Source organism: Dromiciops gliroides, chromosome 2 (assembly GCF_019393635.1).
Source record: "Dromiciops gliroides isolate mDroGli1 chromosome 2, mDroGli1.pri, whole genome shotgun sequence".
Classification (NCBI taxonomy): domain Eukaryota; kingdom Metazoa; phylum Chordata; class Mammalia; order Microbiotheria; family Microbiotheriidae; genus Dromiciops; species Dromiciops gliroides.
This window is the reverse complement of record NC_057862.1, coordinates 570,483,122-570,500,887: the sequence shown is the minus strand read 5'-3', so window position 1 is coordinate 570,500,887 and position 17,766 is coordinate 570,483,122. Positions and strand designations below refer to the sequence as shown.

The 17,766-nt window shown below is 36.4% G+C and overlaps 1 protein-coding gene across 1 annotated transcript; it reads right to left on the bottom strand.

The window, feature by feature from the left end:
• Window positions 1-260: 260 nt before the first annotated feature.
• Window positions 261-17,396, bottom strand: LOC122740804 (McKusick-Kaufman/Bardet-Biedl syndromes putative chaperonin-like). The gene is made up of 4 exons (XM_043983531.1): window positions 16,406-17,396; window positions 11,165-11,340; window positions 9,980-10,090; window positions 261-3,846 (listed from the first exon to the last, which is right to left on the bottom strand). The coding sequence occupies exons 1-4, from the start codon at window positions 17,394-17,396 to the stop codon at window positions 3,409-3,411; spliced, it is 1,716 nt and encodes a 571-aa protein (XP_043839466.1). The 3' UTR covers window positions 261-3,408.
• Window positions 17,397-17,766: the final 370 nt, after the last annotated feature.

Below are 17,766 nucleotides of genomic sequence, written 5' to 3'. Positions count from 1 at the left end.
CGCGGACTAGTGGGAGGAGGAAGGAAGAGACTGGCGCTGACTCTGGGGCTCTTTCCTTTGGACTCTGGTGGAGAAGGGAGCTAGAAATGTGCTCTCCCTTTAATAGATAGGAATCTAGGCCTTTCTCTCTCTTTACCAAATTCTTATTCTCCTTAATAAATGCTTAAAAGTCTAACTCTTGCTAAGGCTTATAGTTTATTGGCGACCACTCATTAGATATTTTAGACAGACTAGCTAGAATTTTAGCCCTTAACAGAACTCAGGTCCTTCCAACGTCAGGGCCTGTGCTCTATCCACTGTGCCACCTGGCTGCCCCAAAACTTGATTCACAATTATGTTAAAAATAATGTTATGTCTCTTTAAAAAGACATCTGTTCCTTTAACTTACCAAGAGGAAATAAGTGAGTATACTCAAGATGCATAGATGTTTTCTTTTCCCTTCAAAACCCTAAATGAAAAGTTTGTTAAATCTAACTAATATGAGAATATAGGCTAACTGTATGTAGTCTATTCTTCCTGAATACTAGGTTTAGACACTACTGGGTTTGGAAGATGTGGCCTAGAGGAAAGAATAAATTATGGAATAACATAGGCAGTAAACGGAAAAACTACTTGAAAAAATTGCCTAAGATATCAGATGTTTAAAATAATCCTTTTTCACCAGGGCTAGAGATAAGCATATTTTGACAGCTGAAATACTGTTCTGTATGAGATGTTTAGTCTCCTTGACGATTTCCCCACAGATTATATTTATCTGAAATGATTAGCTTAAATAATTGGACTCCCCCCCAAGGAACTACACTGATTATGTAACCTTATTTTATATGTAATACTCTCTAACAATAATATACAATGTGTCACCAAATAATGTGATTTTAAGAATTTTCCAAGGAATAGCTCTTCCCCACCTCCCTAAGAATACTAAAGATGATAGCATTTGTGAAGTTTTAGGTAGTGTGCATCATATTGTTTATTAAGATTTGTATTTCTTTTTTTACCTTGTGGAGCACTTTTATCTTGATTATATAAATTAAATGAACCCAAGGGTAATCTGATAACAAATGATTTTAATAATGGGTAATTTAAGCATATAAGCATATGGGGGTAGGGGAACATGGCTTCCCCAAATGGCTAAAAATTTGGTGAGTCTAACATGAAAAGATTCTTTATTATAAATCATGTGGAAATATTAAATGAATATTGTATAAACATACTCTGCACAAGACTCTCTTCATTAATGTAATTTTTTATTTATCATGATTAATCACAATAACATTTATGACTAAATTCCACTGTAAAATTAAGTATCTTTGTAGCATTGTTCAGCTGGTGGCAATAGTTTATAAAATTGCTCCTCTGGAATTAACACCACCACTCCCCTACTGTTTTATCCAGCATTGTGTAGTCTAAAAGCCAGTTTTGGACATTAAATTGGGTATATGCCTGTAAAAAATGGCTTTAATTTACTTCCAAACCTCCAGAGGCTGTTGCTATATCCTACCAGCTTTTGATGAATAAGATTTCAATCTTGATAGGTCTTCCTTTGGCTCAATGACTGGAATGCTGCCTCTAATGCTGTCACATCCTCCTTAGTATACCTTTCAATAATATGTTGTAACTTTCTGGTTTTCTCGTCTTTTGTTCCTCTTATTCCTTACTTATAGAAATTAAGATTTCTTGTCTTCATATCTGATATTTCTTCTCATCCAGTATGCAGCCGTTAATTTCACTACCATTCATAAACATGGTTTTAAGGAAGGCAAACATTATTTGCCCCTGGGAATTCTCTCAAGCTTGCTAATGGTAATAGAATATTGGGCAAAGTGGACCACAGCATGGTAATTCCTATTTTTTTTAAATGATGGTAATAATTTTTTCTAAATTGATCTCCAAATGCCTTAACTCTACACAGGTTGCGTGAGAAATATGAAATTTGTGGAGGAAAGAACACTGTTCCTTTGTTTCCACTTTGAAGTTCATCTTCATTGGGAGGAAAGAGAAGATGTAAAGATAAGCTGTCAAGCACTAAAATGGTCTTTTGTGGGAATTTTTTTGCTTGTGACAAAGAACCTCAAAGAAGTACTTTTTAGAAAACTATTTTCCCTCCTTTCTCTTTTAACTTTTGATAGTAAAAGGGGAAAAACCTTAGAAAAGCATTTTGTGAAACCTCCAAGCTAAGCTAATTTTTCAATAAACATAATGGCAATTTGTGGAGATCAAAAGCATTTCTGCAAGTACTTTTATTCTCTCTCTACTCACTTATGGCCTAAAGCCAATTTTATTTTATTATTTTGAGTTATGGGAGTCTGGGAAGGATGCATTTTAAAATTCAATCTCATTTATTCATGGCTAGGCATTTGATATTTAAATTTTTGTGAACACAAACACTTGACCAAGATTATAAAATGTTTCCCTTTACTTTAATATACCACTGATGAAAACAGACCATTTCTTCTAACGATTCAGTGGATTTAGTGTTCTTCTTCCACCTGGCACTCGCTGTGTGTCAACGCCTTTCCTTACATTGTTTGTGAAATATCAGCACTTCTCTTTGGACTACAGGTCATGTAATCAAAGTTTCTTTATTTTAAAAATAAATATTCAGCAATTTTTTTCATATGTACTTTTCCACTATAATTTTTCTTTTCTCAAGTCTCATAGTAATGTCAATTTTCAATTTCTCTCCTCTGTTTCTGTTATTGTTTCAGTCACTATTCCCACTCTAAATCCTAAGGCATTAAAAAAAATTGTTTCACCTGAAGCTAATCTTTGAATGACTGCACACAACTGCTCTTTCCAACACCTGCTCATCATTACCAATTTTCCAAGAAGTGTGAATTGTGATAGAAAACAGTTATGCAGTCAAATATGATCTTGCATTAAAGTCACCACCTCTATGTATTTATTCTCAGCTCACTGATATTTGAAAAAGAGACTACTCGTGTACAGAATTCATATTTTTTAGATTGGACAAGAATGTTATTGCTTGGGGCAAATTTTAATATTTTAAATGTACAGAATTAGTAATACATGATAAATAGCTATAATACTCATGCCAAAACTGGAATGAGAACAAGGCAATGCTTTTTTTTATTCCATATTTATTGAAAGATAAATCTAAATAAGGAAATGTTCAGAATAAAGTAAAATGTATAGTATATACTAAATTTACATAATTATTAAAGTTTCTCTAACAATACTTTATAGGCTTACTGTTAGTTTAATATATCCACATAAGTTATAATTTTGCTCATTTTAAATGGCCAAATCAAATGAGTTCATGAAATGTGCACGAAGGGGTAAAAAAAAATATCAGGCTTCTGAGAGTGACTTAATATTTTCAATATTTTTCCTACCTTGAGCCTTTTTCACATAAACATACTTTACAAAATGCAATTGAAATTTGGATCAGTTTTTATCTTCAATGATGTATGACAGATCCAAAATCAAACTGGCTGTCTCCACAGCAACTTGTAGGCCATGAAGCTTTGCGGTAAAACAGTCCAAAGTCAGATGGCCAGTGGAGTTTGTGGCTTGCTGGATAGAAGCATTTTGTGGAGCAAAAGAATCAATGCCTTGTAAGAGACACCAGTTTAGTTCTTCCTGGTTACTGTAGAGTCCACAACCACATTCTGAAACCAAATCTTGCCATTTCACATTTGAAGGAAAATCTGGTTGAACTGACCAAAAGTGTCCATACTTCCTATCAGTAAGAATTTTACCCTTATCATGCTCTAGAGAGCTAGCAACAGATTGTAGTGCATTGCAAAATGCATTAGCAACTATTTTATATTCTGTTTGGGTACAGTCATTGACTTTGAGAATGCATTCTGGAACACTGATACCCTGAAACGAAATAAAGGCATTGCAAAGAAATGCATACAGTTAAATAACTTTTTAAGGATTGGTCAGTCCCATATTTTTTTCATAATTTGTTGAATATTTCTGTTGAAAACCTTAATTAAAGTAACTTTTGTTATCAATTAACCCAACAGGTTGGAGCATATTACTAAGAGAACTGTGTGGATCTGGTCATAACAGTTTTGTTCCAAAATCATGGTCACCAATCTCAAAGGCATCCAGTGATCACTAGCTAGGGTCCTGAATACAAGAAAGAGTAGAGATGAATTAGAGAAGATTTATCACTATCATTGGAACAAAAATGAAACTTATATTTCCTTGGCAGAAGTGGTATCTTCACAAAAAAAGGATAGCATGTTATAACAACAAGTTTTTGAGACATATAAAATTCCAGAAAGGTAATGTGAATATTTTTGCACTGATTAATACTTTTAAGTAAGTGCAATTATTTACCCAAACTTGAACCCACAAGATTTGATAGTTTTAAGGTAAAAATCGAGGAACATATTTACAGAAAGCAGTTCTGAGAGATGAGAATGCCTGGGTTCAAGTCCTATCTCTGACATATACTGGCTAAGTGACCCTGGGAAAGTCATTTAACCTCTTAGTACTCAAGACAACTCTTTAAGACGACAAGTTGTGGAGAAAATGCTACCATGCATTAATATGAAGTATTTCCTCACCTGGAAGCTCCTTATATCAATGAAATCATAGGTCCAGTCCCTATCCCTATTTAATTTTTAATTTTCATTTTAATTCTCAAATAATTTTTTGCCATGTGCATAAAAAAAGAAATCTGAGTTAGAACAGGTGGCAAAATTTTAAAAATATTAGGGATCAATTTTCATGGAAAGATTCCTATAAGAATGGAAAAGATCTTGAAAGATTATTATCACCAAAACCAGCAACAACCAAGATTTTATAATCTTTATAAGTATGGTCTGTACACATTTCAAAGGTATACTTGAAAATATGAAAAGGGATGGGCAAGTCTTCATAGGTTATTGCTACAGTAGACTATAACTTCACAGTAATATAACTGATTTACTAATACAGAGAATATCAGATGTCTCTGTGTTTACTGTTCTAGTGCCCCAAACACTACATAGTCTTTCCATTGACATTTAGAGTCATATATTTTCAGACAAAGCCAATGTGTGCTTTTGTTTTGTATGATTATGTTTATTTGTTACAGAGAGGTGGTGGGGTGGGTTTTTATTTTTTTCTATTTTGGGGGTGTAGAGTAGTGATACTGATACCAAAAAAGGAAGAAAACAAGAAAAGTCTGTCAATGAATCATTAAAAAAGAAAAGTAAAGTGGGTAGGAGGAAGTTCAGAAAAAGAAAAAGAAAAACAGGGCCATGTTGGAACTACCACATTATATCTGAATTATAGAAAAACAAAACAAAAAGCAAGTTTGTACATCATGGCAAAAAAAAAAAAGACAAACTGTACATAACAGAGGTTCACTGTTTCATATGCCATTCCCTTTTTTGTTTTTCTTTGCATATAAAACTGTTTGTTGATATCTATTAAATTCATAATAAAATTATTTTTAAAAAATTTTGAAAAGAGATTTAGTCATTCATAAGAAATGATCCTAGAAACCCAGAAAGGAAAAACCAAATGGATGAAAAATGCATGTTTCCCAGATTAGGACATACAGGTGGTTGTCAGCTCTGTAGAGTTGGTATAAATATGCAGATGGAAAATGACCAGGTTCCGGAATTAAAATAAGAGATTAGTTTGGATCAAATTTGGGAAGTTGAACAGAGCTTCCAATCACTTCAAACTGTTCACTGATATCAAAAACATATATTTTCAAATACTTATATTCTTCTGGTGATATTACATGGCTACAGTTCCTAGACTGCAATGATCTTAAATGAATCAAATAGTAGGAGATCCAAAAGGCAATGAAAAGAGGCAGAGAGGAAGCAGGGAGGCTGCACCATCATATTATGCCACTTTTCAGAAGCAAGTTGTTGATGAACTATATCAAGGACATGATTAGGAAAGGGAGATGAGCTAGGCATATAGTGAGAACAAGGGGTAACAGATGGATAGCCCAAGTATCGCCATGGTATCCATGAAATGTAAAAAGATCTAGAGAAAAGCAGCAAGTAGATGCTCTTTGAAAAATTTGTGGATGAAAATGAACAATTACTACACAGGATAAAAAGAAATGGATGCATCTAAACTGATGGAAGAAAGTGTCCACAGTGATGATATGGTTCTCAATTTAAAAAAATATATGTTATGGGGGCAGCTAGGTGGTGCAGTGGATAAAGCACTGGCCCTGGATTCAGGAGGACCTGAGTTCAAATCCGGCCTCAGACACTTGACACTTACTAGCTGTGTGACCCAGGGCAAGTCACTTAACCCCCATTGCCCCTTAAAAAAAAAAAAAATATATATATATATATATATATATGTATGTTAAGCCCTATAGGCACAAAGACAGACAGAAATCAATGTATGAATAAAGGGTTTATTAAGTGCCTGCTATATGCATAGCACTGTGCTAAGTGTTGGAGATAGAAATAACTAATCAAACACTCCCTGCTCTCAAGGAGCCTGCATTCTAATGGCAGTGGGTGGAGCTGGAGCACGAAATAAAAGAGCTTACAAATTCCTAGCAAGGAAAAGGCCATATGTATCAGTGACTATAATTTAAGGGATAATATAATAAAAGCAGAGGAAAGGTTTAAGGAAACTGCTAGGAGACATATGAGGGAAAGATCACTTTCAGATAGAGAACTATGCTCCCCAGTCACAGAAACACAGAATTTTGGAGTTAGAAGGGATCTCTAAGGCCATTTAGTCTACATGTCCCTGAACAAGAGAAACCATGCCCAACACATGGTCATCCAACCTTTACCTGAAGATCTTTTTCTGATTTCGAAATGCGGCACAATATGCTTTTTCCCAAAAGCTACCATTGACTAATCTGATTTGAATTTAGTTATTCTATATACACCAGAATCCATTCAATATGTTAATTAAAACTCATTTTATAATTTGTTGGTATATATTCTTAGTTTTTTATGTGTTTGTTTCCATCAGATTGGGAATTTAAAGATTCATGACTTCAATATTCTCCCTTCCCTCTGAAACATCTAATAGATATCTCTGCACACAGCAGGCTCTCAAGAAACATTGTGGCTGATCTAAGGTCGAATGGAGACATAGAGGAAACATCTGAACTCTCCTGGATCCATTTTCAAATGAATAACATAGATATCCCTTAAATTAGATAATAATATAACTCTTAACAGTATCAAAGATTTTGTTTCTTGGTTAATTAAATATTTTGGTTAACAGTTAACCAATGTTTAAAAATCAAAATAAAATCACATATATGTAATACTAACTACGCTGAGATTCGAGAGGTATTTCATTATCTTGTGATGTCTAAGCATTTGGGTTTTTGTTTGTTTTTTGTGGGGCAATGAGGGTTAAGTGACTTGCTCAGGGTCACACAGCTAGTAAGTGTCAAGTGTCTGAAGCCAGATTTGAACTCAGATACTCCTGAATCCAGGGCCGGTGCTTTATCCACTGCACAACCTAACTGCTCCCTAAGCATTTGTTTTTAAACATAGTAGAAGCTCTATAAATAAAAGTTTGTTAATTTAACTGTACTGTAAATGTGCAAAATTATTTAAAAATTCTAGTTCATAGTATTTAGAATTCACATCTAGTAAAACCAACATTAGCCAGAAGTGTGGGAAATGAGGTATACTAGAAGGGCTAAATTGGTGGGTATCATATACTTTGATATACTGATACCAGATGTGATGCAGGCACTTAAGCATCCCAAACTTCCTCTATTGATGACATTCCTTCTCTTTGATTATATACTGCCTCAAGTCTCTCTCTCACTCCAGTCCATCCTGCCAAAATGACTTTCATTAAGTTTAGATCTGACCACACTCCTCTGCTCAATCAACTCCAGTGGCTTCTTAGGACATCTAGGATAAAATATAAACTATTCTTTTTAGCTTTTTTTTTTTTTTTGGTGAGGCAATTGGGGTTAAGTGAATTGCCCAGGGTCACACAGCTAGTGTTAAGTGTCTGAGGCTGGATTTGAACTCAGGTACTCTTGAATCCAGGGCTGGTGCTCTATCCACTGCGCCACCTAGCTGCCCCATGTTTAACTTTTAAAGCCCATCACAACCTGAGTCCAACTTCTCTTTCCATCCTCCAGTGTACACTATTCTTCACTCCATCTTCCACAGTCCTGCTTTTGAGCAGCTCTGTTCCATGCCTAAGAGGCACTCCTTCTGCACCATCTTTTACCTTATAGAGTCCCTTTCTTAAAGATGTAGTTCAAGCAACAACTTATGCAAGGACCTCCTTCCCAAACAACCTTGTCTTTTAACTATTTTGTGTCTGTTATATTTATTCACTTTTTAGTTACTCTGTATATATTTACATATGTATTTGTTATCTTTTCCATTAGAATATAAGCTCATTGTGAGTATAGATTGTTTCACTTTTTGTGCATATATCTCTAGGACCTGGCACATAGTAGGTGCCTAATAAATATTTGTTGATTGTTTTTTAAATAATCAATATAAATTTATGCAAATTGAGAGACAAAAGTCAAGTATCATAGACCAAGTTTCTAAACAGTGTCTCATAATTAATGATTGTAATTTTGAATACTTGGCAAAGTGCTAACAAAATCTAATTAGCAGTCCTTGGTTATGCTAGATCCCAAGGACACATCCAACACCCCTGCACACACACTGCCACAGCTGAAAGGCCAAAGGGTTTGCAGATTCTGGTGTTGGGTTCATTTCAGGAACTGGCCTAGTGGTCAGGATCTTCTAGTACTCTTTCCAGTAGTTATACCTACCCTTCAGGGTTCCAAAGGATGAGCTTAGGGGGTTGGGGGAATGGTATCTGTTTTCCCTACTACTAGGTACTTGAGCCTCTCTCAGCTGTGTCCTCATTTGTGTAGGTCAGTTTTATTAATTCCATAATTCCATTTAATCACTTAATATCTATCAGTTTTTTAAAAAGGAAATTTCCTTCAAAGATTTATACATTTGCAAGAACAAGTGTATAAACATTTCCTACAGCACTGGAGGGTATACTCTCCCTTACACCACTTTGGTCTCTGGGGGGAGAGTAACTGATTCTTGTTCACTAAAAACTGCAATTGGAATCACCTCAGAGGTGGTTCTTAAGTATTAACTAGGGAAACAGGGGCCACAGAAGCTGTGGCAACCAGATGAATAGCTGAATGTGGCACAAGGCCATCCCAGAAAGAATACATGGTATGATGGAAAAAAACTCTGGCATTGAAGTCAGAACCCAGGTCTATGACTTACTCACTTGTGACCATGGTCAAATGACATTGCCTCTCTGAGCCTTATTTTCTTCATCTATAACTTGAGAGGGATGGACTACATGATCTCTGAGGTCTCTTCAAGCTCTAAATCTATGATCTATGAACTAGATATCAACATTAATTGTGTAGAGACTTGATAATTGCTTTTTAAAAAAAATGAATTTGGGAAATGCCCATAATATTTCATAGTATCTTTTCCTTGTTTCCCTGGTGTTAACTATTGAGGCTGTACCATATGTTGAATCATGGAATACCAGAAAAGAGTTAGAAAGACTTGGGTTCAAATTCTGATGTGAACCTGGACAAGTCATTTAATTTCTCTAAGCTTAAGGATTTTCACCTATAAAATGAGGGGGTTGAATTTAATGACCTCCAAGATCCCTTCACATTCTAAATCTATGATCCCATGATCCAATCTAGAATCACCTCAATGAAAAAACTGGGATTCAGAAAGGCTCAGGGTTTTGTTCAAAGCGACAAGAAGAGGGAGCAGAAGGTTGGGTTCAAATCTAGGTCTTAAACTTCCCAATAAGATGCTTTTCCTGTAATATTGCAATAGCATGTTGTTTAAAGGGGCTTGGTGTATGGAGAACCTACTCAAATAATTTAGTTATTCACCCAAAGGGAAGACTGTGTAGTGTAATTCAGCTGACTGAGAAATTTACTTTTGAGGGGGTTTAAATTGAACACAAAATCTAAAAAATTGTAAAGCTAGTGTAAATGTGGCTAATCCCACAAGATGAGTTATGGCTTACCTACCTTATGTCTTATAAAGGAGGCCAAGTGAGTTTCTGTACAGCCACCTCCCAGAAGAGCCAAAGGTTCCTTCATTGTTAACTGTAAGACATGCTGTGCTGTTTGACATGCAAGCTGAAAAACAGAAATGAATTCACCAAGGTCAGAAGGTGCTATCACTCCCAAAAGGAAAAACAAAACAAAACAAAAAACTTTCAAAGGAACACATGACAGACTCAACAATCCAACTGTTATTTTCAAGGGACAAGAGTAAGTTGTTGGCATTGTTCAAATGCCAAGTAAAATGGTTTTGGCCAACAAAAGATGCTAATGTGTGCATACTTGCTTTAGGGCACTAGAATACTCATCTCTTTTCATGAATATGGTATATTAGAAAGGGGACCTATGAAGTCAAGAGGTCTGGGTTTGAATCCTGTCGCTTATGCTAAATACCTGTGTTAGTACAGACAAGTCACTCATAGGCTCTAAGCCTCATTTTCCTCATCTGTAAAGAGGATAATACTTTTACCACCTACTTCACAGGGTTATTGTGGAAAAAGTACTCTGTAATTTTTAGTTTTAAAATGTCGATTATTATTAGATGCAAATAAGCTTCAAACAGGATGGTTTAAAAAAGTTTAGAAACCAAAGTATTAGCAATACTTCTGTAACTGGACTGGAGTCTTCTGGACAACTGTATTCTGTAGAAAATATGGAGCAAATTCCTTTTGAGAAGATATAGCTATAATGTTGAAGTAGGGATAGGAATGGAAACTGGCACTGTTTTTGTTGGCATAGGGATCCCCTGGATGAGGAATGGCTTGCTACCAATGCAGAGCAGCATCTTCTCTGTAATTTATTATCTTTAGAGAGTAGGTGACACACAGTTAGTATGTATCAAAGGCAGGACTTGAATCGAGGACCTCCTGGTTCTAAGGCTAGTTCTCTATCCATTTCACTGGACTGATTCTTAGTAACCTCGTGGTGGCAAAGAAAATTAAAGCCTTATGCAAAACAATGATAACAACCAATGGACTTATTTTAAGTAACTGCCTCTCTTACCTCTGCTGTTTTTGTTCTTCAGTGACAACTGAGACCATAGTGAAAAAAAGAACACCATTCATCAAAGGATAAAAACACCATAGTGCCTGTCCCATTTCCCTTTTTAAATTCTATGTTTAGATGGGGAATTCAAGACTCTTGACTCACCTTCAGTTCATTCCAGGCAGTCTCATTTCTGTTACAGAGAAGCAAACTGCAGACAGTCGAATCAGTAGGAATTAAGTGAAAGTAGTGTTTTGAACCAAAGTTTGTGGAGCACAAATCCTTCACATATCCATAACTTGTAGGTGAGATAAAACTCATGGAACCAATAGCTTGTGCACCTATTCAACAAAACATTTTAAACTATTGACAATATTTTTCTCTCTTCACTCATTTGCCTTCTGGCACTATCTTTTTCACTCATCTCATGAACATAAGTGAACCCATTCTATTTTGGTTTATCCATCAGATTGTCTCCTTTATCGTCCCCACTTTTTCAATGAATTTCAATCTCTCCCTGTCTACTGGCCACTTCCCCAGAGACTAAAAACATGCCCAAGTTTCCCTCCTCAAAAACCCTTCATTTGATACATCCTTTCTTGCTAGCCATCATGCTATAGCTCTCCCTTCCTTTTGTGGCTATTTTCCTAGAGAAGACTACAACTGGTGTCTGTCCTTCCTTCCATTTCACTCTCTTCTTTACTCTGTATTGCTGTATTACAACTGATCTCTTATTTGATAAATGTTCTTCTCAGTGCTAACCCTTTTTGACCTCCTCTTCTCCTTGATAGTCTCTTCTCACCAAATTTTCATAGCTCTGCTCTCTCATAGTACCACTCCATCCTGCCTGCCTGATTTCTTCTCAGTGGTCTTTGCTAGATCTTCATCTACATTGTACTTACTAACTTGGGTACTACCCCCCCCCCCAAAGGCTCCATACTGGGCCCTCTTCTCTTCTTCCTCTGTACTATTTTGCTTGGTAATTTCATCAACTCCTATGGATCTATCATCTCTATGCAGATGATTCCCAATTTTTTAATCTAGCCCTAACTTCTCCTATGAACTGAAGTCATGCATCTCCACTGCCTATCTGACATTTTAAACCAGATGTCCCATGGATAACTTAAACTCAACATCTCCAAAACTGAACTCATTCTCTTACCAGCAAACCTTCTGCTCTTCCTCACTTTCCTACTCTTGTCAAGGGTACCAACCTCTCAGTCCTGCAAGCTCCCAACCTTAACTCCTCATTCTCTTAGCCTTCATACCCTAAATGTGGCTAAGTTCTATTGATCCTACCTTTACAAGATCTCCAGCACATGCTCTCTTTTCTTCCCCAACATTGCAATCCCTGCTGGTGAAGGCCCTTATCACTCTCTATTGGAATCATTACAATAACTCAATGGTTCTCCTGCCTGCCTCAAATTTTTCTCCATTCCAGTTGACTCCACTGTCAAACTGATCTCCCTAAAAGTACAGGCCCGTCCTCGTCATTACCCCAATTTAACAAACTGGCCTACAGTATCAAATATAAAATCCTGTTTGGCTTTTAAAGTCCTTTGTAGCCTGGCTCCTTCCTACCTTTCCTATCTTCTTATACCTTACACTCCTCCATGTACTCTAAGATCCAGGAGCTCTGGTCAAGACTAGACACTCCATCTCCAGACTGCATTTTCACTAGTTGTCTTCCATCAGTGAAATCCAGTGCTTGAATTCTCTCTATCCCCATCTCTACCTCCTGCTGTTCAAGTCTCATTTAAAATCCCTCCTACAGGGCAGCTAGGTGGTGCAGTGAATAAAGCACTGCCTTGGATTCAGGAGGACCTGAGTTCAAATCCAGCCTCAGACACTTGACACTTAACTAGCTGTGTGACCCTGAGCAAGTCACTTAACCCTCATTGCCCTGCAAGAACAAAAAAACAAAACAAAATCCCTCCTACAAGAAGCTTTTCCTAGTCTTTCTTAATGTTAATGCCTTCTCTCTTAGATGATCTCCAATTCCTATCCTGTCATATTTATAAAATAACACTCCTTGCCTCCCCCTAATTAGGCTGTGAGCTCTTTGAAAGCAGGGGCCATTTTTGGCTTTCTTTGAATCCGGAGTGCTTAGCACATTGCCTGGCACACGGTCAGTGATTAATAAATGCTTGTTGATCTGGCTTGACTTTTATTCCCAGGAAAACTGTTAAACTTCAAGCCTGTAAAAGGTTTCTAAATGACCTAGGTTTGATTAGGAGCTTTTTATTAGGTTAGATTAATAAAGGCTGTCCTTACCATATGCCCCTGCCATCCACCCCTCACTATGAGAAGCCCAAGTGATATCATCAACAAATTAGGGGAGCATAGGATATTTTGTCTTTCAGATTTATGGATAAGGGGAAGAATTTTCATTTTTAAAAAAGGTTAGAAGAAGGGAGGAGGGGAAGCATGATTTCTTGGGGCACAATACTGCAGCTCTTTCAAGTTGCCTTTTAAGTCATTTGATATGTTTGGCTGTTCAACTGCTTTTGAATCCATCTAGCTGTTATATTGTATAACTTCTATCCTTTAAATAATCTTAGATCCTTTATTACTTTGCTTAATACTACATAAATCAATTGAATAGGCATTTATCAATTCACCACTATGTGCCAGGCACCATGCTATGTGAGATCTATAGTTAACCATCTCTATAGCATTTGCTGATTTACCAGTTTAGTAGCAATGTCACAAAAGAAACTGTTAAGTCTGAACTGACCTGTTTTGGATGAAGCTATGCTAAATCTTTGGATTCAGTGCTTTCTTTCCAGAGGGTCATTACCTATCTTCTTTGTTGACCTATTAAGAATTTCCCCAGAAATCAAAGTCAAGCAAGCACATGCCCTGTCAACTATAGACCTCAAACTCCTTTTTTGAAACTGCATGTTTTCTTTTGCAGTCTTGTAGTACCGCTCCCATTTTCCATGATCTTTCAACTATCTTTAATAGTGGCTCAGCAATTATACCCACCAGTTCTTTCATTATGCAATTTCACCTGGACTAAGTGACTGGAATTCATCAAGGATAACTAAGTGCTCTCTTATTATATCCTTACTTACCTTGTATACCCACTTCCAGTTAGCTATTATTACCAATGGTAATTCTCATTGGCACAGTAAATAGAAATAAGAAGTGAACAGTTTTTCCTTTTCTTTGATTTTCTTTTCCCCAAAACAATTTCAAACAAATAAAACTTGCCTTTGGCTTTTCTTGCTAGTTTCAGTTCATCCTAAGCCTTAGTATTCCTTATATGATTCTCCTAGAATCATGGAATACATTTTTTTATTCCTCCTGTTGTAGCTCCTGAAAATCTGACTAGTTTGGTGAGCTTCTGGTACATATATATCAGTTTCTTCAGACAACTCATTTTTTCTCCTAAATATAACTGTTTCATAAGATCATATGTAGATTTGAAATAGAAGGGCCCTTTGAAGTCATTTGGTCCATTCCACCAACCCATTTTTCAGATGAGAAAGAAGTATAGAGAAGTCAGGTTACTTATACAGACACACATAACTATAAAATGTCTGTGGCAGGATCTGGATCCAGGTCCTCCTGACTCCAAAGCCAGTGGCCTTCCTAAACTGATACACCATGCTGCCTCAATTTCCCTGTGTATCTCAATTTCCTTCTAGCGTATGCCCATCTCTCTTCACAATATTGGTCCTTAGTATCCTACCTAGGCTTCCTCTGCATCCTCTGATGCTTTAAATCATGCCCTCTAACCCTAGCTGTCCCTCAGGGTTCTGTTCTGGGCTCTCTTCTCATGGGGGAAATTGCTTGTTTCTCCCTCCACTGATCTGTACCCATATGTTCTCCACCATACCCTACTGGCTCCTATCTATGGATTTTTTCATGATTATATCTTCTTAGTATACAATGCTACTAATTCCTTTTCTATCTCCTGTTTCTTTGGGTGAAGGAACACCTGTCCAGGGCCATATTGTGGTCATAGGTTATTATACATTAAATCTCAGCAGTACCCCTCTGGCAAAATTCCCCTCCTAGCATTAGGACATCCAATTTTGTAGGAAGTGACAAATGACTCAAGTATGAAAGAAAATGAGGAATTTGAAGAAGTGAAGGTAGGGGAAAGTACATTCCAGGCATGGAAAGAGTCCTTGTAAAGGCTGAGGCAGAAGATGAGATGTTAAATTTGTATGTAGACTAGCCAGTAGGCTAGTTTGGCTAGAGTGCATGAAAGGAATACTATAGCCTGTAAAGGCAGGTTGAAATCAGACTGTGAAAGGTTTTAAATACCAAGGTAATTAGTTTTATCTAATCCTATAGGCAACAGGGAGACACTAAATGTTCTTGAATAGGGGGAAATGACGATTACAATTGTGCTTTAGAATTATTTTGGTGGATGGCTTGATAAATAGGAGGAAGAAAGTAGAATGTGACAATATACTTGGAAAACTTGTGTAAGTCTTTTGGTAAAAGGAGATGGATGAGGGCCTACATGACTGGAAAAGACACAGACAAGGAATGTTGTGGATTTGGAATTAAGACTTGGCAACTGACTGGATATGGGTGGTGAAGGAGGAGTTAATGATGACATGAAGTATATGAACCTGGCTCACAAAGTATGTTGATGTTCTTAACAGAAACAGTGAAGTCTGGAGAAGCAAAGGACTTTAAGAAAATAATAAATTCTTCAATGGACATTCCGGCCCATTTTTTAGGCTTCTGCTCAAGTTACCACCATATGGTATTCAATGAAGTTTAGGTGCTAAAATGAAAACAAAGTTTTGAGAAATGATGTTTTAAAAAAAAAAAAGAATCCTACTTTATTGTTTAGGTTCAACAAAGCTGATAAGACCATGCAATAAATTACGAATTCTTATAGGCTTGTTAGCCTTTTCAGTGATCTATACAAGTAATAGGTCAACTTTGACAGTGCAAACTTAGTAAAACTAGCTTGCTATGTGTACAAAAAGCTATTTGTGGACAAATGCTTTAAAAGTTCCAATATTATGTTTAGACCAAAACTTTAAATGCCATTCAAAAAGTATTAACAACAACAACAAAAAAGACACCCCCCACCCCAGGCCAAAAAAAGTACTTACTACTTACTCTGTGCCAGGAAATATGTTAAGTCCTAGAGATACAAAGTGCATGTGTACACATGCATATACATCTATCTATATGCTATATGTATGTAAAATTGGGGAAAGTGGAATAAAGGAGGAAGAGGAGAGGGTACATTCTATTTTCTATCTCTTCGTTGCTATTCACGGTGTTTGAGAGAAGCTAATGTGAACAAATCTTTGGGGTAGAATAGACTGTACTTATCTACCACATGGACAATTTCAAGATATGCCAACAGTGAATATACCTCAAAAGGGAAAATTTTAACTGGTTAAAAAAAATTTGTCTCAATATTACCTGTCATTTCACACAGGGGTTCCACCAAAGATATTCCAACTCTGTCTATGGTAATAATGTGATGCTGATGGAGGTACTGCTTCAAAGTTGGATGTATAACTTTCTGGCAGACAACAATATCTACATGATCGCTAATGAGCTGATTTCCCAAGTTAAGCAGTTGATCCAAGACTGCACTTTCAAGAGAAACTCCATAACTGATCACTAGTGTTCCTTCTCCAGGATCGGAAATATCTCCAGACATAGATATACAAAAGAGTGCCAACTTGAGGGCATCTGAGGGTAATTTTTTGATAGGAAACTTCCTCATCAATTGAACTTCTGGCATTTCAATGACTATTCCAGGCAATACAGTAGAATCCATAACTCTTTCATCTTTTAAAGGTATAATTATACTTTTTCCCAAAATGGCACGATCTTTAGCCTTTTCTGGAATTGTAAGCAAAAATGCCTTCAGAATCAAAGTACTGATATGATCTGCTTCTTTTTTGTTGAGTAGGCAAGCAGGCTTGCTTGCTAATATGCTTTGTACCAAACACAGGAGAGTCTTCATATTGCTAAAATCTACAGAGATTCGGCAGCCACAGATCTCAGAGTTGAGATAGTCAGTGCAGAGACTTAAAAGATGCTTACTTATTTTAATGACAGTAGCAGTTGACAAGTTTAATCTCTGAAAATTTTCAACTAAGTTAGAGCAGAGAATGGCTGTGAATAAGCCACAGTCACTAAAACGTGATACATGATTTTGCACGGAGGTTGTCAAAATCTTTAATATAGGATGGGTGACAGAAAGGTTACTGAACAGGAATGATGATGATGATGTTGTACAAACGGAACCTCCAACACCATTGTGCAGTTGCTTCAGTCTACCAGAAGGGCCATAGCAAGAGGTTACAATTTCTCTTAATACAGAAAGAGATTTACTAATGATCTCTTTTGTCAGTAGTTCGCAGGTACATAATGAAGGTTTTTTAGCTTTAACACGAGACATCTTATTTCAGGCTATATATAGGTAGTAAAGAGAAGTTTTATTTTCTTAATCATACTTTTCACATATATTTTCAAGTTATACAATTAACTCATCAAGGATCTGTCAGAATATGTGACACTGGCCATGTAATTTTAAACAGTTTATACTTTTGAAGTTTATCGAATCATGCTGATTGAACACTATATGTCAAAACTTCCACAGGTGCTTTTACTTAATTTCTTTGATATTCTTTTCTTTGGATCCTAATTGAGATTTGACAGAGTGTTTTGCAGCTACCTGTATAAAATATGTGCCAAGATGGACACCTATGAAAGTTAATCCAGCTACAAGGAGCCAGTTCCTTCTAATCCAGCTGCTTTGTTTCATCTCT